The sequence below is a fragment of the Pelmatolapia mariae genome, linkage group LG14 (genome assembly GCF_036321145.2).
Source record: "Pelmatolapia mariae isolate MD_Pm_ZW linkage group LG14, Pm_UMD_F_2, whole genome shotgun sequence".
Lineage (NCBI taxonomy): Eukaryota > Metazoa > Chordata > Actinopteri > Cichliformes > Cichlidae > Pelmatolapia > Pelmatolapia mariae.
The window spans coordinates 38,676,706-38,699,725 of record NC_086239.1 but is presented as its reverse complement, the minus strand read 5'-3'; the positions used below and the strand labels follow the sequence as shown (position 1 = coordinate 38,699,725).

General features: G+C 44.9%; 1 protein-coding gene across 2 annotated transcripts; it reads right to left on the bottom strand.

Moving 5' to 3' along the window:
- Positions 1 to 350: 350 nt before the first annotated feature.
- dlc (deltaC) lies at positions 351 to 20,242 on the bottom strand. 2 transcript variants are annotated; one of them, XM_063494179.1, is made up of 10 exons: positions 19,999 to 20,242; positions 19,518 to 19,760; positions 19,239 to 19,296; positions 18,730 to 18,987; positions 17,500 to 17,688; positions 14,786 to 14,955; positions 13,787 to 14,006; positions 3,823 to 4,558; positions 3,442 to 3,552; positions 351 to 1,722 (listed from the first exon to the last, which is right to left on the bottom strand). In XM_063494179.1, exons 1-10 carry the CDS (start codon positions 20,047 to 20,049, stop codon positions 1,674 to 1,676), a joined length of 2,085 nt encoding a protein of 694 aa, XP_063350249.1. In that variant the 5' UTR covers positions 20,050 to 20,242; the 3' UTR covers positions 351 to 1,673. The 2 variants fall into 2 exon arrangements, with proteins under 2 accessions (XP_063350249.1, XP_063350250.1); XM_063494180.1 differs by having other exon boundaries at positions 3,442 to 3,556; positions 19,999 to 20,241.
- Between the last annotated feature and the right edge of the window lie 2,778 nt (positions 20,243 to 23,020).

Below are 23,020 nucleotides of genomic sequence, written 5' to 3'. Positions count from 1 at the left end.
ATTAAATAGTGAGTTATTATAAATGAATTCTTATTAATGTTGTTAGCACTGGACATAAAAAAATGATCGGTATAATCTGTAAATAAATTAAATACGACTGCTTTTATTGTTGTTTGTCATGTATTTACCTCCTTTTTTTGTCATTTAACACGTTGGCAGTTTTGGTCCTCGACATAAAATAAGCTGGAGGCTTAACTGAGAGCCTAAATTTAGTTTGTAGACATGGAAACGTACAAAATCTTCACGTCATCTTTAGTGTGCGAAGATACATTTTTCCACGTCTCGGTTACACAGACAGAAAGAAACAACACAGTCAGATACTGTTAATATTATTTTCCTAATTTATTTAAGAAAAATATATATTTGTTGATTCTGATGGAGACATTAGGCACATTAACATAGACATATATACAATTCTCTTTCATAAATACAAAATTATTTACAACGGGCAAAATTAAATAGGAAAACGTTCTTCTGGAAGGTATGTACACATTGCATTGTTCTCTTAAATTAATGAAGATAATACAAAGACACGTCTACACAAGAACAACACATATTTTTGGTATCAAATGGATTATTAAAAAAACAAAGGAATAAAAACTCTCTTTGGAGTCCTTCACTGATATAAAACATTTTCTTTTTTTTCTTATATAAAAAGCAAAAAAACCCATCAGCGAGCGACTGAACTGGGTCTGCAGCGGTTTCATGAAGGCAGCTTTGAAGTTTAGCTTTTTGATTAATAGAAATATAAAATTCAGCCGGGAAAAAATGGACCCGTACGATGAATCCAGCCCAACGGTTCGACTTTGATTATCTTTCAATTCACAGGCAGAAAGGCAGGAAACAGCTGATTGTTATTAGGGGGACAAAGTCCCCCCAGTTCACCTGAAACATCATTTACACAGGGATTAATATCCAGGGGTGAAAGCTGGAGATACAACTGGGGCTCAGAGACGGGTGGACTGACAGCTCAGCTCAGGATTTGAACACAACTTACCATTAAAAAACCATAATAAAACTCGTCCAGTCTTCTGGGAGAACATCAGACAGTGAAGTTCTCACTCTGATTGCTGGCTTCAAGTCTTTTTGATGTTTTTAGGAACAGAGGCACTTTGGATTCTGCAGGTTTGGTGATTGTAAGGCGGATACTGTTCTTACTGAACAGGCCACAATGTGACGAGGAAAAATTGAACGGCGATTGAAGGTGGATGACAGAAACGTTGTCACAAACTATCCGGCCCAGGTCACAGATACATTATCTGTGGAAAGGTACGGCTGTTTGACCTAAAAGAAAAAGGTTTGCCTCCCATTTCTGCGAGCAGGTCCTCTGATGATTGTGAAATTAGGAAGCATAGCTAAGGCACCCGTCTGTGTGAGTGGCGGACAATTCCCGCTTCGATCGTTTCGATCGTGTTGGATCCAAAGAAGATTAAGAAAGAGTGCAGGGACAGAAGGTCAGGGCAAGATTTAAAGAATGAATAGTGCAAATGATGCCGGACGTTCAGTCTTTCCTCCCTCGTCTTCTCATTGCCATCCGAACATTGACAGTATCCAAGCAGACTAAAAAAACAGAAGTCTCTCCATTGAGCAGCAGTAATAAATATTAAATTAAAAAACTGTGTGTAGAATAGATCCTCTGGGTATACTGTTCTGGACAAAACGCTTTCAGGCCCTCAGCAGAAAAGATCCTTTGCTGGTGGTCTGAAAAATCTCAGGTTATACCTGAGAACGAGACAGAAAAGCAGCGGTTAGTCATCAGCGTACGGCATCACTGCGCTGCGTCATGAACATCATTCATGAAGCACAACGTTAGAAGAAATATTAATAAGTGTTTTAACCTCTTCCACCTGGAGGCACTGGGACCAGTCCGTACCTGTTAGAAAAAAGCCACCGTTTTTCAGTTTGCACTTTCAGCGAGCAGACCGCCTGAAACACCGCTGTGCTTCATTTCTCTGCAATTTATGGAGCTGCAGTGACGTTCAGCTTCAGTGAAATCAGTGTTGCTGACTCTTTCGTTCTATGACTGCGCTCACATTTACAGTTGTGATTAGCTCAGCGTGATATTTAAACAATACTTCACTGACGACGGGATATTAACATTTTTTACACTTTGTGATAGGCGGAGTATTGCAACAACATAGTACAATTTGCCAGTAGTTTAATTGAATTTATAAGACATTAATATTTTGTGTCCTTGCATCGTCACACAGAATACTGCAGTAATATGATGTATTAATTTTCTCTCTCACCCCTACGGGGGGGCGTCTTTTTTATGAATTTCCAACTTTTTGCAAAAATCTCTTACTCAGAGATCACAGCTTTGTTATTTTTTATGGACTTACAGTTAAGCTGTAACATTGTAGCCAGAAGACATGCAAACATTTCATCAGTGATGAGCATTAGAGTGAAAGGAAGGGGCATCTGGTGCATATTACTGCAACCGACCAATCACAATGTTGTGATGTCACAGCTGTGAGACCTGGGGTAAAATGAGGTAAAATGAGGTGGCGATTCAGCCATTTGATTCATGTTACAGCAGCTCGTCAATGAATGAACACGGTGCAATCAAAGTACTTTTAGAAGTCCATTTTTCTAAACACTTACATTTACTTAAATTTACTTGAGTAGGGTTAGGGGTTACCATCTCAGCATGCAGTCAGGTTCTATACTCTTGCTAATGACCTACTAATTGTATTCAGGTGTGTTGCAGCAGGGACACATGGAAAGGTTTCAGGACAGCGGCCCTCGAGGACTGGAGTTGGACCCCTGGCCTACATAAAGATGAAGTTCTGGGGCTTTCAGTCTGGCTACATTTAGAATTAATTATTTCAAAAAGTTTGCATAAAACAGACGAATAATAGTAATAATGTTTCTCTGTGGCACAAAAACCCTGAGAGTGAACCTCTCCCATGCACTGAGCAAGCAAGTCAATAAACCGGTAAATACTATTAATAATATGAAAAATACAATCCTGGTGGCTTTTTTCTGCAGCTGCTCTAAATTTGCCTTCTCATTTCCACTTTTAGAAGAAATGTTAAAGTTTATTTTTCATAAATCAGTGCAGTTACTAACTTGTTTTTTTTTTAATCTAGATTATTGTGCACACACTGAAACCCACACAAACAGCTGTCCATCATCCTCATCGAGTTCAGGTCATTTGTATAACAGTATTAATTTAATGCTCTGGACATGCTGAGCAAAGACACGTTAAACCAACAGTTTAATTTTTCCTTCCTCGAGCTTGCAGAGAAAAACCAAAGTGTAAATTCAGTGTCAGATAGCAGATGTTTAAAGATGACTTTGAACTTTGAACCTCCTTCAGCCTCCCACTCTGCGTTTCGCTGCCACTCTTCCATTAACAAAATGAATCCTTGTAATAGTAATGTGACCGACCCAAGTCAGCAACAGAGAGATAAACACTCGTGCGGTTGTGTTCCTCACCTCAGTAGCAAACACACACTGTTCCAGCTGGTCTGGGATGATGAACACTGAGTGATACAGACTGTCCTTTGCAAAACTGAGAGGAGGGACGATGACGGACGGCTCGCATTTCTTACTGTTAGAGAAAACAAGAGCGAGACAGACATACAGACAGACAGAGAGAGAGAGAGGGAAGGTTGGTCCAACAGCAAACAAAGATTTTGACAGCAAGACTCAGTGAAGATCCCCCCCCCCTTCCCCCCCCCCCCCCCCCCCCCCCCCCACGGACTGATCAGTTAAGAGACAACGAGCTGCGACTTGTCTGAATTAAACTCGAGGAAAAGTCACAGAAATGAAGCACAAACAGAAACAGAGATAACTATCAAACCATCAGGTCCTTACAGGTCAAACTTGTTCTTGTCCAGGTGCTGCTCCTCCTTTGCCAGGTTGTAGTCTGCCATTTTGTTTTTAAACATGGCCACGTTGTCGCTGCCCTTGTCCACCAGCGCTACATCCTTATTGGACATTTTAAGATGAGCTCCCGGGAGGAGAAAGGCCTCTTTCTCTTTTAGGCTGCACAGAGTCGCTCCCGGTAAGCTCCCGTTCTTGGGCGCCCCTCCGCCAATCACCGCGCTGCGGTTGTTCACTGTCTCCAGATCGTTTTTTACTGACGTGGAAAGGGCTCTCAGCTCCCTGCCCCGGTACAGGTGGCGCAGAACAAAGATGGCGGCGCACACCAGCAGAGAAAATGTCACTATTCCCAGAGCAATAGCAGCAATCATGGCCGCTGGAGGGTCTTCATCCACGGCCGGTTTCACAGTTGGCTTGAGAGAGTGTTCGCAGCGCGTGCCCATGAAGTTTCGCGGGCACTGGCACACGGGGCCGGTGAAGTGGGTGAAACACGTGCCGCCGTTTTCGCACGGGAACTGGTCACAGAGGCTGGTGCGCACCGTGCAGTCCTTGCCAGAGAAGCCGAGCGTGCACGTGCAGCTGTAGTTGTTGATTCTGTCGAAACAGGTGCCGCCGTTCTGGCAGGGATTGCTGGCACAGTCGTCAATGTTGGTCTCGCAGCGAGAGCCGGCGAAGCCTGGCTGACAGCGACACATGATGATGTTGCCAACGTCAAAACACTGAGCACCTGCAGACAGGAAAAAAACAGGTGTGTGTTAATAACAACTGGAGGAAGTTAAACCAGAATGAAGTAGAAACACTAATGTTGCAGAAACACCTGGCAAGGTAAAGCAAAGAGGGCAGCTGTTCATCTGCTACAGACTGATGCTGAGACTTCAAAGAGGTGAAACAAGCCCCAGTTTTAGGGTCATTTATTCTGCTGACCAGTAAGTGTAACCAGATATGTAGTTAGCATGTTGGCCATGAAGCATCATTTGGAAAGGAAATAAAGTGTGTAGACGTTTAATAGATTCTGATGTCTTCAGCCCTGCTTACAAGCTAAAACCATTACTTATGCAGGGCAGACCAAAACAGTGAAAAAGTCACTGATCATTTAACACAGCGTCATCGACATACAGCAGACACAGGAAACAAGATTTTTGTGAAATACTCTTCTGTGGGCTCATAAGATTCCTGAGAACCTCATCATTGAATCGCTCTAAACATCTCATATGTTCACTGGTATTTCTGAGTATTAGTATGTGGACTAGAAAAAACAGGGGAACCACAGCAGAGCCTTGGGGGAGGCCGGAGGAGGCTAAATACTCAGAATCACAGTTTCATTCTGAAAATTTGACAAACTGTGGTAATAATTAAGCCGACAGTGTGCAGAAGCAAACACATTTTGAACCCTGCAGAGTCTCCACAAAGAAGCAAACTCCATCTGGACAGAGGAAGGACGAGCCGGGGCAGAGAGCGGGAGGGGAAAAATGTTGATTACAACATTTCCTCTCAACAGATGCCCCTCATCAGGAGAGAAACATGTGTGTGATTAGAAACATCCTGAGAAGTTGTTTTCCAGCACCAGGAAGTCATGTGATCTGAACAGTGGACTATAAAACCTAAACAACCATATCCGCCATTTCAGTTTTCCTTCTCTGAAACAGGAAAAGATGCGCATCACAAATTAGCTAACAAATGATTCATTTTTGCTTTTGCTGTGATTTCGTGCTCTGAAAGCATTTTTACCAAAGGAGGGGAGAGGCACTCATCCTGCAGCCATGTATGGGTTCATGTTGGGCTGTTATTCTAAACTGCAGGCTGTGTGCTGTAAAAACAGACCCATATTTGGTTCTGTGTTGCAACACTGCAAACAGAGCACAGCGTCATCTATCAGGCAGCAGTATTTTTTTACCCTCTGTCAGGCTCACTGAAAGACAGGAATGACTGCAGATTGAAGATAAGCAGGCAGCGGTTTCCACATGTTAATGAGAACCGAGGGGTCGACAGGCACCCCCGAGAAGCGGGGGCGGATGATAGGCCGATGATAACTGTTGTTTAATTATAAAACTCTGAGATATGCTTCCTTTATTAATGCCAGGTCTGCCGGTGGAGCCGTCTGACCCTGATTATGCGTCTCCTCTCGTAAACGACGTGAAACTTTAAACTGACTGTTGGCCCACCTCGCACGAGAACAGGTTACCCAACCACAGACAGCGATTTCTTATTATAGAAATCAAACAGCAAAACATTCTGCACGGTGCAAAATATCAAGCTTTAGAGCCAGATCAACGTTAAAATCTGAACTCCAGCGGGTTTGTTGTGTTTTCCTCTCTCACACACACACACACACACACACACACACACACACACACACACACACACACACACACACACACACACGTGTGTGTATTTATATCCTTGTGGGGACATCTCATTGACACAATGCTTTCCCTAGCCGCTTACCCTAACCCTAACCATCAAAAATGAATGCCTAACCCTGACCCTAAACCTAACCATAACCTAATTGTAACCCTGACACTAAAACCACATTTTGAGTCTCAAAAATGCCTTCAAACTCGTGGGGACCGGGATTTTGGTCCCCACGAGGGCTGATTGTCCCCACAAGTATAGCAAACTACCAATTTTTGGTCCCCATGAAGATGTTAATACCCGTACACACACACACACACACACACACACACACACACACACACACACACGGCTGTCAGCCACAACATTAACACTACTGACAGAGAATAAAAAACACTATCTAGCATCTAAACACTCGTGTCTCACCAAAACCATTTTGCATATTAGGTTAGGACAGTTCCTCGTAGCGACGACACTCCCCGAAGGCAGCAGTCTCTACCAACATCCCAGCGTCCTACCACAGGACACTTCCATCCCTAATGAGTCAAGTTTCTTCAAAACAACCCAAAACTATTTGTTTGGAAATACTTCTATATGATATCTGGTGCTCTTCTGACTCTTTATGGCAGCAGCAAAGATGCAAACCTGTTGTGGGAAAGAAGTCAGGTTTATCCGCCTCCTTTATTAACACGGGGAGTCTGTGGGTGCGAAAAAGACAAGAATGCTTTCATACTGTTTTTGATAACTCCCTCCTATCCTTCAAACTTTCTCACAGACTTTCTCTGAGGTGAGGATATGTTTATCTGTTACTCCACAGCTCTAAACAGCTCCAGACTTCTTGTCTGCCTGACAAGGGCACGATATCCCCAGACGTCCCCAACCCCCCCAAATGTAAAACAGTCGAGTGCACATTAAACACACTGAATTAAATCACATGAAATACTGTGCAAAAGTCTTGAATTATCCAAATTTCCTTGTGTGTTTTTGGGAGTTTGTCCAGTTCCAGCTTGACCTCTCTGTGCCAGCTTCTGTAATGTCTGTGAGGATCTTCGGGAACAGTTCTCCAGACGTCCTGAAGGACATTCAAAGCTTTTCTTTCTGCCTTTTGTTCTTCTCTCTGTCAGGATGATCCCAAACTGAGGTCCAGGCTCTGGGGAGGCCGACCAATGACTGATCAGAAGGAATGGTTTTACTGGTCCTGTGTTTGAATCATCACTGTGCTGAAAAATGAAGCCGTTAGCGGACAGACGGTTTCCAGGTGGTACTACCTGGTGGATGAAAATCCGATGGTTCTTTTTCCGAGTTCATAGTTGCATAAAGATCTCCAACACCACTGACCACAGCCCCAATAATACAGAGCCTCTACCGTGTCTCTCCCGACCTCTCTACATACTGACCATGATCCTGCAGCATCAGGATGACCATGACCATCATCCCGACACACTGCACACCATGATGACACGTCCAGCTGCTTGGAAATCACTTTTTTCACCCCCCAAAATTTTTATGTCAAAATGTGAAATCTTTGGCATTCATTGATTGAACTAAAGAAATGGAAACAACTGATGTGTGTTTATGACAGGCTGCTGGTAACAACGAGCCTAAAGATACAATTTCACAGTGGCTCTTTGCCAAGTTGTGTATTATACGTACACGACACTGGTTCGCTCGTTGAGTTAGGAGCCTTTGTATCATCAGGTACAAGATCGGGACAGAACACGAGTGAGAACGCGGCCAGTGTCTAAACATCTGTACACTCAGGCTCTGTGTAAGCAAACGATAAAGAAGTGAGGGCTGACTCAAGACTTTTGCACAGTACTTTAAGTATATGATGAGTAAATGAGGTTACATCACAGTTTAATTAGTAATATTTGTGACATCTGGATATTCAGCGTGTATATGATTGAATACTATCAGTACCAAAAAGGCTGAATCAATATTTATGATCAACTATAGTTTAACTATTAAGGATTATTGAGCCGGAGCAATTTGAAGTTCTGGACACAAATAACAGAAAATAATACTGATAAGAATAAACTGCTTGAAAAGAGAAATGAAAACTTTCACTGTGTGTTCTGGAACCGTTTTGCCATCGTTTGCATTAACTGTGATAAATGTGCAAAAACACCAGACTTCTCAGGAATCACACACACGCTCTACGTATATTTGCGTGCCACTATGAGCCCGCTTTATGGTTATCTTGCTGTTGTGAAGCTCTGGTCTGCATTTCAAGCAAGAAATGAGCCGTGGATGAAAACTCTATCAGACTGTTAACTGCTGGCAGCAGAGCTGGATTCTCGACGAGTCGAGTGCAGTCAGGCAGGTGAAAAAAAGAAAAGGACGAGCTCGGAGCGTCTCCAGAGCTGCTGCGAAAACAGGTTTGTTTACGACGGCAGCAACGAGGACAGAGTGTTTGTTATTGTGTGGGAGGTGACGAGACATGTTCGAGAGCTCCCGCCAAGCAACACACACAGCCACAGCACTAACACCACTCGCAGGTGGAGCGGCTGACGTTGATTATGCTGACCAATCGCACCCTTGTCATTGCAAAGACGCCCCCAGATGGCAGCAGTCTCTTCAGCCTCCAAGTCTTCCGGGTACCAAACTGATCTAAACAAGGTCCCGACTGGATCCTGAACCGCTGCCACATCCCAGCGCGAGACACTACAGGACACTACAGGACACTACAGGACACTACAGGACGCTCAGCCACACGTCCTGAATCCATGCCCTGATCATTAGCAGCTGCTTTGGTGGTCCGAGAAGGAATCTACGCAAAGCCTGGCACTCGTCCCGACACATGTCTTTGATTACAAACATTTAAAGAGCGCAGGTCCACGTCTGTGTACAGTTACTGGTAGAAACGTTCAACTTTGCATCATAAATTGTGCTCAGAGCAGAAATTACTCAACATTTTCCAAACATTGGAACATGGAAATTCAGTGCAGGGTTGACGAGTGCCTGCAAACTTTATTGTAAAAGCCGTGTGACACGCACAACAGTCATGCTAACCTGGTTCCATATTCTGCTTCCACTCATGCCTGCAGTGAGAGACTGTCTTCAAAATAAACTTTGGCTCAAAAGCCAGCGACAGACAGATATGACCATCGTGACCGAGGGCAGGTGGAGGAAGAGCAGAGCTACTAATGTGCTTTTAACTGGATTATTTGTCCCTGTGAAGCTGATGAAAATATACATTTCTGCAGCAGCTTGTGCCGAGCGTTGTTGGTGCTACAGTCGTGGCAACATCAAAGCTCTAAATCGTGTTAAGGAGCTCTCAGCCTACGTTAGGCTGCAGGTAATAAAGCTCATGTCATGCTTCATCAACTGAAATATAAACCGAGAAGCGTAAGCAGATGTTTTATCCTCTCCTATCATTCGTTGGCAGCAGAGAAATATTTGGGTTCACAACAAAAACAACAAATGACAACATAACGATTCCCAGGAAAGAGTCGGGACTGGTAATTCATGTTCTATCACATCTGAAAGGCTCGCTGTGAGGTTTACAGGAGTTCAGCAAAGCTCCGATTCTATCCACACCAGCCTTCGCACTCTGGGCAAGACTAAGCCGAGCCCCTCTCGAGTCGCTGCAAATGAATGCATTTCATCTAAGCATGCAAATTCCAAATATTCATATTCTGAATGCCACATTTACCAGCTCCAGAACCTGAATTCATGGCTGTTTGGATTTGTGAGGGCTTATGTAACTCTGCAAAAACTGCAAAGAAACGTGTACAAAGTGCCTGTATTTGTAAGGATGAAACTCCTTTGTAGTGTTTATTTTTAACATTTGGCTGACGGTACAGTGAAGGAAAAAAAGGAAAACTGAACAGGGGACAGCAGGGGAATGACATGATGAGCATGACCTGGCAACCCGGGAAACAAACAGATGCCTGGGAAGTGATGAGAACAGACGTAAATGAGTGGTCTGGATAACAGCTTAGGAAGCGCTGTAGTGTTAGCGATGGACGTTTAATTGGAGAAATGGTTTCAGAGAACAGCTGCTGAGATGTGCTTTATGCTAATTTGAACTTTAGGGAAGGGAAGATATGAGTGATGTTATCAGTGCTGACTGGGAAACTGGGAACCAGCAAAATAAACAAAGGTAACTTTGATCTGCTCCAACACAAACATCAGGCCTCGTCTCAATCATACTTTTTATATTTCTGTCATGTAGAGAGGAGAGATTGTTAACTGTAATGGAAAGCTGCAACCAGACAGGTCGGTGTCACCACACAGTCAGTAACATCATTTGCTCTTTTTTGTTTCTTATTACCAAAAACACCTCAAACCTGAACTTTACCAGAGCTGCTTCTTGTGCAGTTTAGAGCAACACGCTCCTGATCAGAAGACAGATTAACATCCGCAGTGACGCAGATGATGCACTGAGATACATTTGATATTCCTGAGGCTGTCCCTGCACTTAAAGCCACACATACCAGCTGAGATCCCAACTTACACTTCAGTTTTAAAGTCAACCCTCTGATGTCTGAATCATCCTCGGTGACCTCAGCGCTAACCCTAACCCCAGTCATCAAAATATCAGGAAACAAAGAAAATGACCGTTGGAACTGAAACACTTTAAAACCTCAGCAGGTTAAGCGACCTGTGGCAGCCATGTCTAAAATATGCACTAATATCTTCAAGCTCACTGCGCCTACAAAGCACCGAATCTGTGACTATTTTTTATTTAGACTGTAAGACTGTGTTGATTCTGACAGGAGTGACCTTTCACTTAACCTGACTGCTGAGTGAAAACGAAAGTAAACACAATGAAAATGAAACTGAACTGGTTGAAACTCTGGTGCATTTCTGTGTGTTGTGGTTGTTTCATGTGTCATTATTTAATCATTACTGCAGTCTGTTCTTGTGCACTGTGGGACATTGATTTATAGCAGTATTTAAATTAAAGTTTAACTGATGGACGGCCCAGCCTTTGGGAGGTCGAGGCTTTAAGCCAAGGTCGCCAACGCAAAGCCGCTGCAGTAAAATCATCAGAGCTGAAGATTCACACAAACAGCAGGTGAGAAAAAGCACCAAACTCTGATAAGCTAAGACCTGAAGCATTCAAAGAATCTGCACGTAATAAAAACAAAGCAGTCAGACTGGACACATTCCTGCAGCTCAGTCCCTCGCTGTTACACTTTGAGTTGCAGCAATCTCATTCAGAGACTTCAGCTGCTATTTTTAGCTGCACAGACACCAACGCTGGTTAGAGAACAAATCGGATATTACTTTCATGGATTAAGTGCACGTGAGTGCGCATTTACTGCATTGTTTACATGGATGTCAGCCACTTGCAAGTCTGAACTGCACAGGCACAGAGTATCTCAACTTTGTATCAGCTATTCCTGCTCCTAACGTGTTTCTAGGAGGCTGCTGTTATCTGGTTCAGTCTTATCTGGCAAGTACAAACAGGACTGTTGGAACAATAAAGCCGAGCCTGCTGTTCTGTTTATATTCAGTTTGCAGCAGCAGTTCAGAAAGCACGCGATCGATCAGATAGACCAGGTGCACGAGAAAATAAACCAGCACGACCGTCTTTGTCCTTTACCAAAGCGTGTCCCTCTCCACAGCCACCTCTGCAACTCCCACAGTGTGAAACATGCCTGTGATTGGCTCAACACACGCAGACCAGGTGAAAATGCAAACGTGAGCTCTCGCTCGTTACATTTGTTTCTGAGGAAAGTTAAAAAATGGTATTAAGTCATAATATCTGCCTGGTTCTTTTCATTGTATAAAAGTGGTTAATGGGGACCTAATAAGATCCATCAGCCACATTAAAAGTTTATACAAAAAAGATTTTTAAGAGTGATGTTTTTCGATGTATGTTGTGGCGTCAAAACTTCACTAGGAATGCACGAGTCACTGCAAACACACACGTGCAAGTCTATAAAGTCTATGAAGGCGTTTGAATGCTTTTCTGTGTGTTCAAGCATAAAGCAAAGGTATCTCAATATTTCACACACAATTATTAACTGTCACAGTTTTTCAGTTTTCTGATTTTTCTGATGATGCTTCAAAATAATAAATTAGTGCCTGGACGGCTGCTGAGCGGCGACACTTGCTTCCACCAGTTTCTCACTGACCTGCTTCTTCTCAGGAACTTATTTTGAAGTATTTTACTGCTTCTATTTATTCTGTCCTTTGACTTGCATGACTTATTCCAAATGTATCTGCAGAGGAGCAAACGCAGGAGCGTGCATCGTGTCACCGCGGCACTGAATTAAAAGTAAGCGTTGCTCCACACGTGTGAATTCTGAGAGGTCTGTCAACTATTTCCTGTTAATCATCAAGCCGACTGTTTACAGGAGGCTAAACCAACCCTTAGACTGTGGAGCTCCTGAGGGGCTCTGCTGGTGACCCTGAACAGGAGCTGAATCCAGCTGCCAGGGTGAGCCGATGGAACTTTGATATATTCTATATTTATTACCAAAAACGTGAAAGTTTTATTTTTACACCTTATAGCTCATGAAAACCAAAATTCCAGTATCTCAAATTATTAGAAATATTTCAGGTTTGAGTCGTTCGCTGTTCGAACAGTATAAACACCGTGCAGCTTCACCGTGCAGCTAAATGCAAACACAACCGTGGGGACGATGTTGACCTGATGGTGCTGAAATGATGATTATTAGCTGCAGAACATCACTGCTGCTGTTCATAAACTGCTGAGAGGAAGAAAATAAAAGTCAGGGATGGTCGCATCCTTCAGAGGGTTATCGAGAAAAGTCGATTCAAGAACTTCACAAGAAGCCGAGTGAGCCTGGTGTCAGAGCATCAAGAGCTGTCACCGTCCTGAACCACAGACCAGGTCAGAGGTCTGCCTGAGTGAAGAGAAGAAGAACTGAACTGATCCTCGAGGAGCCAAATTTCTCTTTTCACTGAAGTAAATTTTGCATTTTATTTGGAAACGAAGGTCCTGGAGGAAGTCGGAGAGACACAGAATCCAGGGGTCTGAAGTCTAATGTCAGGTTTCTGTGATGGTTTGGGGTGTCGTCCAAAATCGGCGCAGCCATCTACCAGAAGATGCTAGCGCACTTCATGTTTCCAACTGCTGACAGAGGTTTGCTAACCACGACAGGAACACGAGACGCACCCGACAGGAGCTGGTGGCGGTCACAGCTTCAACAACGCCTGAGCAACAACACGCTCGCCATGTCCACGACACACTGATGCAGCGGTTCGTGGTGATGGAACTCCAACCAAGTACTCAGTGTGTGAATCAACTGCTATCAGAAGTCTCTGTATGCAAATCTTTATTTATATACATTCTAATAATATAAGATACAGTGCTTTAGATTTTCATGAGCTAAAAGCAGTAAAAAGCTTTCAAATATGTGACTTTACATGTAATAAATGTAGAGTATATGAAATCTGCAGCCTTGTGGATTCGAGCCCATTTGGGGTCATCAGCCTGGAGGTCTGAGGGTCGTTCTGGCCCTGTGTGAACAGTCTGTGGCCAAACATCATTCAAACAGAACTTAAAACGTACTAGGATAACATAGAAAGCGTAACTGTGAACTTTAGCATGGTTAGAGGCACTCGGTGTCTCTGTGTTTCTGATGATGTGAAGTGCATGAACTGGGCTACACTCGACTGGTACCGTTAGTGCAGGGGCTGCTGCTGCTGCATCGATCCATCTTCTTCTCACAGTTGGAGCCTGTGAAGTTGGACGGGCAGCGGCAGGTGTACCCGCCGGTGTCTTCCTGTATGCAAGTGCCTCCATTAAAGCACGGCCCGTCAGCGCACCTCATGGCGCTGATCTCGCAGCTCTTCCCGTAGAAACCCTGAGGGCACGTGCAGGAGTAATCGTTCTCCAAGTCCTGGAGGAGAGACAGAAAGGAGAAAAACAAGGTGAGGAGGCAACAAGCAAAAGTGCATGTGATTCTGACTGCAGCATCGGTTAGCAAAGGTGCGGCCTGGTGCGAGCAGTTAGTGCAGGTTATAGTTCAGTGAACTATTACATCATCAGCAAAATCACACGGACTTTGTACCAGCGATCGCACCGTTAACCCTCTGAGGTATAAGCACTTTAACTCTGTGCTGTCAGAATTTGTCAGAATTAGCTTTGCTGAACATTAGTGTGAGTTTTTGTTTAAGATAAACTATTTTAATTTATCAGAAGGTTCAATAAACGGCATTGATGAATGAAAAATAACATTTACTGACAATTATTTCATGGTTCAGGCTCCCTAAAAGATGATGATGAGCTAACAGTGTTAACACTCTAAGATCGAAACCATCATCACCAACAACCCCATTCCCCTAACCTAACCTAACCCTGACCTTTACCTCAGCTGTGGAGAAAAATGCACACCAGCTGATTACTCTTTGTTTTTTCCTCCCTGATTGCTAAGACTTTGGACAACAAGATTTGGATTAGGGTGACCCTCAGTGATGACTCTGACCTCTCAGGGCTAACAGCTTGACATCCAGTCCGACTGTGTCTGGCATTTTTGTTCTAACATGCTACTCCACCAGGAAACGCTCTATCCTGCAGTGCACGTGAGAAGCTGGTAAAGTTGGGAGTTATTTCCTAAACGATCTGAAGAGGAGTTAAAGAAAAGGAGGTTTGGCTGCACTGAGCCCGTTGCTGACTTACGTTGCAGCTGCCGCCGTTCCTGCAGGGGTTGCTGTCGCACTCGTTGATTTCGACCTCGCAGTCTTTGCCGGTGTAGCCGGGCCGGCAGGCGCACGTATAGCTGCCCTCACCGGTGTTGGTGCAGGAGGCGCCGTTCTGGCACGGCTTGTGGTTGGTGCAGTAATTCAGGTCTGCAGTGAAGAAAGAAGATTACAGTAAACAGGAAACAAGAGATGAGGCAACTGGTGGCATCTGTTGTTTTAGTGCTTTGATTGTTACCATAATCCTTTGGTATTTGAAAATCGAACTCAAAACCACAACAAAATCCCCTCAGTGCCACTAAATTAAAGTGTTTTTTGGTTTTATTATTATGATTGATATTTCTAATTTCACACAGGCACATCTGTGGAGTTCCCTGTTCAAAATGCAATTCATGTGTTTTCTTGCAAACACAATTCATGAGTCCAGCACATCTCTGCAGCGACAGATGGAGCTGCTGTAAAACGTACATTAAACAACATGTTTGCTGTTTGAAATGCTAAAACCAGCCGACATAGTTTGAAACTGTCGGATTAACCACGACGGCAGCAGCCAGGTAATTTAATATTTACAATAATATTTATTCTACTGCTATTATTTTGCTGCAGATCTCAAACACGGATCCACGTAACCCTAATCAATCAGCAGGTGATTGGTGATGTATCTTAAAGGTGAGAGGTTTGGTTAAGCTGACACAGTTATCCTTTTTTTATTCAAGTTTTTACTGTTCGGAACGGGAAAAACAAAAATGTATGAACAGGACTTCATTTGAACATGTAGTTAAGTTTTAGGTACCTGAACATTTTTGAGTCTACTGAACACTTTAAAGCAATAACTGGTCCAAGTGGAGATCAAGAGACAGAACACATTTGCTAAAATTAAATCTCCGAGTAATTATCCATAACCAGATTGCAATTAATAAAAACCATGAGCGGTGCATGTAGAGGCAAAAAGACAGAAAGTTTTCAGACAATAGCTGATGAGCTGACAGACTGTTTGTCATGTGAGCTGTTATTAGATTACTTGGATCAATGATACAGTGATCGGTGTGTGAAGATATGCACAAAAAAAGAAAATAAAAGGAAAGGCATTAAGGAAAATGTAAAAGGACTCAGGATAGTGCCCTGAGGTGCCCCGCTGCATCACGAACACTGCCGTTTTATCAAAGTTAAAGTAGAGGACTCAGTGTCCTCTGTGCTCTGTTTCCTGAGTCATGGATGGAAGCAACAGTGAGACTGTTTTTCTCCCAGCTCGTCACATATGGATGTCCAGTAAGGCACCAGCAGTGTCACGTCTGAACACAGCACGGCATTCCTCAATGTGAGGGGAATATTAGAAATGGCTTTTCTACCATCCCACCACCACCACCACCACCACCACCACCACCACCCTCCCACTGCCCTATCTGGACATTGTGGAAACAAAAACCAGCTGGAAAAACATATTTATTGTTCATGTTTTGGTTATACTGGCCCAACATAACCGTCTTCATTTAAACACAGTACATGTGGCTTTTTTTCTGCATAAATGCAGATGACACACAGCTACACATAAAAACATCCCCTCATACAAATCTGTTATCAAATGTGGAAATTTGTCTTTAATGTGTTCAACCTTTAACCTTAAATCTATTGATACTCTACAGACGAGCAGGGTCAGAGGTCATACCTCTGCATGGCAGCACCTCTGCTTTCAGCTGATCTCAGATCTGGGATTTAAAAAACGCTGTGGCCAAAAGTTTGTGTCACCAAAGACAAAACTGAATGTTTAAATTCTTTATATGAAATGTTTATGATTACTCTTCACTGCGTCACAAACAATCATCTGAACTGAAAGTTCAGCAGCAAAGTGTATGAAACACAACATTTGTGTCGCTGCCAAAACTTTGGCCATGACTGCTGTGGTGCGTGGCTTTAAAGAACCTGCGTATAAAGTAATCATTGTTACAGTCACTTAAAAACTGTTATTGGCTCATAGAAATGAAACTAAACCAGCAGCTTATTTTTAAAGATCGTCAGAAATGTATTTAGAGCTGTTGACATGATGTCTGCTGACATTTCAGGTAAAAATCTTCTTTGAAACAGAAAAAAAATGATGCAGTGAACCAAAAGCTTGTCTGCAAAGCGGTTTGCTTCCACACGAATGCAGCCCTCATTTCATATCAGCCCCAAACTTCATCTATATTGTGAATAAATTGCATCATATCGGGTTATTTAAAGATATAAGTGACAAATTAATCTGATCTTAGTTGGTTAGACGCCTCCGGCATCAGAAACTACAGTTAAAAACAGCTCTACACTTCCTTAAACTAAAAATAAAACATCTTTAAAGAGTACTTTTGTTTTTTACTTGCTGTTCGATGAGAGTTATGAAATAAATCATAGTTTCAGCTAAAATGCGTCACTGTGGGAGGACAGTAACAGCTGATGTACAGGCAGAAAAACACTTCATACTGAAATACATCAGCTTTAAAGTCACACTGGTTTCCTGAAAGTTTAAATCGTTGCCAACAAACTGGTTGAATTGTTTTGCAGCTCTGAAAGTGTGTGGATTTATTTAAATAAACAGAAAAAGGAGAAGTCATTCGCAGTCAGTAAATTGTCGGTTTGTTGTGGGGGTATGCTTGAACCTGAAAAGGAAACACTCAGCTGCCCGTTAACCCCACCAGGGCGACGCTCCCACAGGTTTAAACCCACCTTGGTCGCAGTACAGGCCGCCCCAGCCCTCCCTGCAGTCGCACTGCCAGGGCAGCTTACAGGTCCCGTGTTTGCAGCCGGGGTGTCGGACGCACTCGTCGCAGCTCTTGCCCTGCCAGCCCTGCTGGCACACGCACTCCCCGGGAGACTTGCAGAAACCATGCTGCTCGCTGCACCCTGCACAGATGGCTGATGGGAGGAGGAGGAGGAAGGACGCAGGGAGAGAGAGGGAAGGAGGAGGAAGGTCAAAGAACGCAAGAAAGAGAGGGAAGGGAGGAAATATTATCATGACTGTATGTGTGTGTGTGTGTGAGAGAGAGAGCGAGAGAGAGAGAGAGAGAGAGAGAGAGAGAGAGAGAGAGAGAGAGAGAGAGAGAGAGAGAAAACAACTCCTCACCCCTCTAAGGGCGTCCTCCTTAAACACACACACACGGTCACGTTTACATGACTTTCGAGGACATTACATTAACTTTCTTTAATTTCCTGGAGACTCACTTTAACCTGGACCTGCCGAAAGCTCACCTTAAAACTGGATGAATAAACACACACACACACACACAGCTCCCCTACAAGTGCTTGTTAAGTGCTGAACGAAGCAGCTGGCCCGCACAACAAAAGCAACACATGCTGTCTCCTTTCACGCAAGGCAGCACACATTAAGCTGCAGCGCGTGTCCCCTTAAAGGCGGGCGGGCCAGGGGCCGACTGGGGGCCCATTGTTGATCTCAAAACAAAAGGAGCAGACCTCAGAGGCACACATGCACGCACACACGCACGCACACTGGAAACGACATAAGCTCTAAGATCTCTTTTTGTCCCCTGCAGCCACCAGGGCCAGCGGTGGCACTGACAACTGCTTGACTTCACAATTTCAAGGCCGCCAAGGGTCCCATTCTTTACCCCCCCCCCGCTGGAGAAACGTTAGAATAAAAAAATGGAGGGAGCTCAGGAGGAGGAGTTGCACTACTGGCACTACTGTAAGAAAACAAGAGATCGCTCCTGATTTGGAGCCAGTTTTGTTGCTTCATTGAACGTTTTCAGTATATTTTAGTGAAACTGGAGCCATTAAAAACAGCTTTGCTCAGCGTGTGACTCTGGGTGCAATCTTAAGTGAGAAGGGCACAAATGACTCTCCTAAAATGATCATAAGCAGTAAAATTACACCTTAAAGGACAATTTCTGTGTCTTTTTTTTAGGTTGAATTACTTAAAGCATCACAGAGGATACTCACCCTCTGTGCAGTACTCTCCTTTCCAGCCCTCCAGGCAGTTAATCTTCCCTTCCTTGTCACAGGTGTAGTGGCCGAAGGTGTCGTTGCGTGGCCGGCAGTAGGCGGAGCAGGCCTCCCCGTGGTAGAACTCATTGCACACAACGTGGTAGGAGTAGCGGAGCTCGCTCTGGTTGCTGGTGTTCTCGCCCTTGGTCCAGTCCTCTCCAACCCTCAGCTTGTGGCGAGTGGCCAGCCGGCTGATCAGGTTGTTCTGATTCTCTGGTTAGAAATTCATCATCATCATCATCAGACAAAAACACCAATCGTGTTTTTAATTATGTTCATCTGTGGCGATGGTAAACATTAACAAATAATAGTTTTAAGTGTCTTTATCTGGTGCTTGTTGATTTTCACAGGTACGAATCACGAGTGGATTCTCTGTGCGGGAAGATGAACTGTGAGCGTGAGGTCTGCTTGTGTGAGCTGTCGCCACCTGCCGGTGAGCCGGCGGCGATGCGTCGGGAGTTTACCTGTGGACTGTCCTGGAGCGTCCGCCTTCCAGGCTTCAATGATCAGAGAGAAAGTCCCCTGAAAGTAACCGGGAAAGGAAACATCTTAGTAGATGTGGAGGGAAACGGCACATTTGAGTTTGCTTTGTCTTTTTGAGGCTTTTTGAGAAAAGTTTCTTCTTCTCTGGATGTTTGTGGCTGAAAATCTTTAAGATTTCAAGAGCAGTAAAGAAATAACTCCTTTAGTGCATTCGCTGCGCTGCTGTCACGCCTGAAACACGCGTGACTGTCGTCACTTACCGGCCACTTGAAGAGAAACGGCACTCTGATGGGCGCGCTCTCGGAGATGGAGTTGGAGTCGGCGTCGAAGACATCCGTGAGCGCGTCGCCGTACGTGCACGGCGGCTCCGGGTTAATAACGTTCTGCGAGTGTTTGAGGCACACGCGGAAAAAAATCAGGCAGTCCTCAGACTGTCGGCCACAGATGCCGCTGGAGCTGGTGAAGGAGTCGATCTTGAGCTCGAAAACTCCGGCGGTGAGAGCCTGAGGGGGGCAAAGAGAGGAGAGAGGGGTCACCTGGTGCAAAGACGCACACGAATTCATCACTGCAAAACGGCGCACGTCTGCATCACAAACCCGACGCGCGCGATTTCTGCAGCGCAGCATGTCCGAAACACGTAACACAACAGTTTAACAAAAGCATCAACAAAGCCCCACGCCCCCCCACACGGAGAACCCACAGAGAAAAGAAGCCGTGGGTCCCGTGAGCGCTGTCACTCACCGTCTGTGCCGAGGCGAGCAGCAGGAGACACGGCAGCAGCGAGCGTGCCATGGCGCGTCCACAGGTCCAGTGCGTAAAGTCCAAAGGATCCAAAATCAAACGGAGAGACGAAGAAAAACCTCCAGAAAGAGCGGGCAGTGTGCGCGTGTCCGCGGTGTGCAACCCGAACAGAAACAAAGTTTAATCCGCTCCGCGCTGAACTCTGGACTGCAGCTGCCGTCCCACCTCCTTTATACCTCAGGAGGAGGGCAGGAGGGAGGTGCGTCGACTGCAAGGAGGGAGGGCTGCTGTGGGCCTCTGCTGATGTTTCTGTGAAATGAGTTTAGAACGAAAGAAAAACAAAAGCAGCAGCGAGTGAAACTCCCGACGCCGCGCGCCGTTACGCACGCTTTACGCGTTCTTTTAACTTTTTATTTTTCAGGCGCTTCTTTTCTCCGGCGCTGCGAGAACACGAAGCCTGAGCCACTCGGACTCTGTGTGACGATGTCCCGAGGGACGGGGGCTGAGGGGGGGATGCTTTGATTGGCTTCCACCAGTTGATGGTGCAATTACGCAGCAAAGTGCCTCACGACGGAGGCGCTGCTTTTACTGCCTCTGTGACGTCACAAAGTGTCCGCAGGTATTTACCTTCTGCGGTCAGCACGCTGAGGCAGTGAAATATGCTGTGGAAGTGAAACTACCTCTCCGCGAACACCACACGCGCCTCTCCTGTCGCGTGCCGTCCCACGAGTGGGGAGGAAGACAGAAATTGTGGTGGGTGGTATTGAAGCTCTGAAGCGCGAAACAGCGAAGCCAGAAGAACCTGAACGTGGTCCTCTAAAGTTCTTAGTGTGACAGGATTAAATCAACATGGTAACTTATCCTGACACGTCACCTGAGATTTTTATATTCAGAGGTTGAGTTTAAAATGCGCGAAACTTTTATTGTTTGATTTAGAGCTGCTGAAATCAATAAAACCAACAAATTCAGCTGTTTGTCCGGAATTTTCAGCCACTGAAATGTTTCACAGTTTTTTTATATTTGCAGATTAAAGATATCTGCAGTCTTTAATCTGCGGGGACTGCACAGGTTACAAAAATAAATCAATCACTGAGAATCTGTGTTCAGTAAAGTCACCTGATAGTAATCTGTGCACAAACTAAAGCACTTTCCACGTTTCTGTGATCGAGCTGTGGCTCAGTCTCATACATTCGGTTCAGTTTAAAGACTCAGACTCTGCTGTGAGACCCCATGTTAGAGAAGAATGAGAAGTCCAGTCCAGCTGTCCGTCACACGCACACTTACAGCCATGTCGGACACCACAGCTGGTTTGTCCGGTTTGGAGTTTTGGTTCTTTCTCATCACTGGTTTGCTTTTTACCCATCAGGGCTCTCCAACACCAACCGAGTCATTTTGGGAGCCCAGTTATACTCGCTGTTCTTGAGGCCGGTGTCACACGTCACAGTGGGACAGAGTGACGTCATTATTTTTGATCAACATAAGCAATGGGGCGAACATAATGGGACCTTAAACCAAACAAAATAATCATTTACAGGGATCTCTGTTCATTTGACATATTTTTACTCTTGGACTACAGCAGCTCTGCATGATCCACAGTTCATAATAATCTTTCTTTATCTAACACTCGCCCTCAGGTGCAGCCTCAGAGCTGCTGTCTGAAACAAGCTCCTCGCTCCTCCGCTTTTGCACTTCCAGGCTGCCGTAGCTGAGGCACGCCTCACACACACTTCAACAACTGAGATTTCAATCTAGATTACATGCACTTTAGTGTGTGTGTGTGTGTGTGTGTGTGTGTGTGTGTGTGTGTGTGTGTGTGTGTGTGTGTGTGTGTGTGTGTTGGGGTCTCAGCTGTATGATAATGACCCACCTTCAGGCCGTGGAGCTTCACTGATGTCGTTGACATGTCACCAAAAACAGAGCCATAAACTCTCTGCGTACAGTGTCAACACATGAGAGTAAATAAGGCCTGCTGCATTCATTCATTCATTCATTCATGTATTAGTGGTAATGCCTGAGCCCTGAGCTCACCAGGTGTTTCCAGAGGTGTTTAAATGCACACAGACCTGAGTTTTAACCAATCAGAGCTGTTGTTGCTGCGCCGCTGTGAAGGTGCCAGTTTTCAGTTGGCTGCCTTTTGTTTGCAGCTAAAACAGCTGTGAGCTGCTGCTGCTGTTGGTGGTGGTGGTCGTGGTGGTGGTGGTGTGTGTGTGTGTGTGTGTGTGTGTGTGTGTGTATGTGTGTGTGTGTGTGTGGGGGGGGGGGGGGTCTAATCTACAGAGAGAACTTTAAACCAGTTTGACAGCTGTGGAGCTTTCAGGTGACTTTTGAAAGATACTCTGGTTAAATTTAGAAGAATAAACCTGATCTCAGAGCTACTCCGAGCTTTGACAGGTTTGAAGAGCACTTCCATAAACACAGATTTCTGCTGTCAGCTGTGAAAATAAAGACACTCCTGCTCAATTTCAGGAAAATGTTCAGCGAATGGACCGAAACACAGAGCTCAGGCCTCCCCTTCACCTCAGGTGTATGAGGAGGAGGAGGCGCTCATGCTGATGAGCTGTAGCTTTTGTTGGGCTGCCACCCCCACCACCCAACCCCCCACCTCCACCATTTGTATTTGAATGAGGGCAGCGCGTGCCTCTGCTGGTCCTGAATTCAGCCCCCCTCCTTCCCGGCACGAGGCACGCTTCATCACACCCTATTGTCTGTGTGTGTGTGTGTGTCTGTGTGTGTGTGTGTGTGTGTCCGTGTGTCACAGGGATGAATTCTATAATATAAACCAACAACAACAGATGTTTGGCTCGAGACGAGTCGGCAGAGTCTCAGAGAAACAAGGAGGCGTGAAAACTCCTCCGAGCCGTAAACTGGATGTTTCGCACATAAACCGGTCACATGACCTCAGCCCATGTGATGTCAGTGAGGAAGAACAGGAGGAAGAGCTGAAAGTCAGAGCATCATTTTTCCAGCTGTGCAGGCTTCAGGGTGAAGGTTTGATCTCATCCTCAGGCCACAGCACAACTTC

Excerpts from the sequence above, each read along its gene's own strand:
- dlc (XM_063494179.1), bottom strand. The coding sequence starts at position 20,049 with ATGGCACGCTCGCTGCTGCCGTGTCTCCTGCTGCTCGCCTCGGCACAG. Across the intron at positions 17,689-18,729 it reads AGGAGAGTACTGCACAGAGG|CCATCTGTGCAGGGTGCAGC; the intron begins GTGAGTATCCTC and ends TCCTCCCATCAG. Across the intron at positions 3,553-3,822 it reads GACAAGAACAAGTTTGACCT|AAATGCGAGCCGTCCGTCAT; the intron begins GTAAGGACCTGA and ends TCTAACAGTAAG.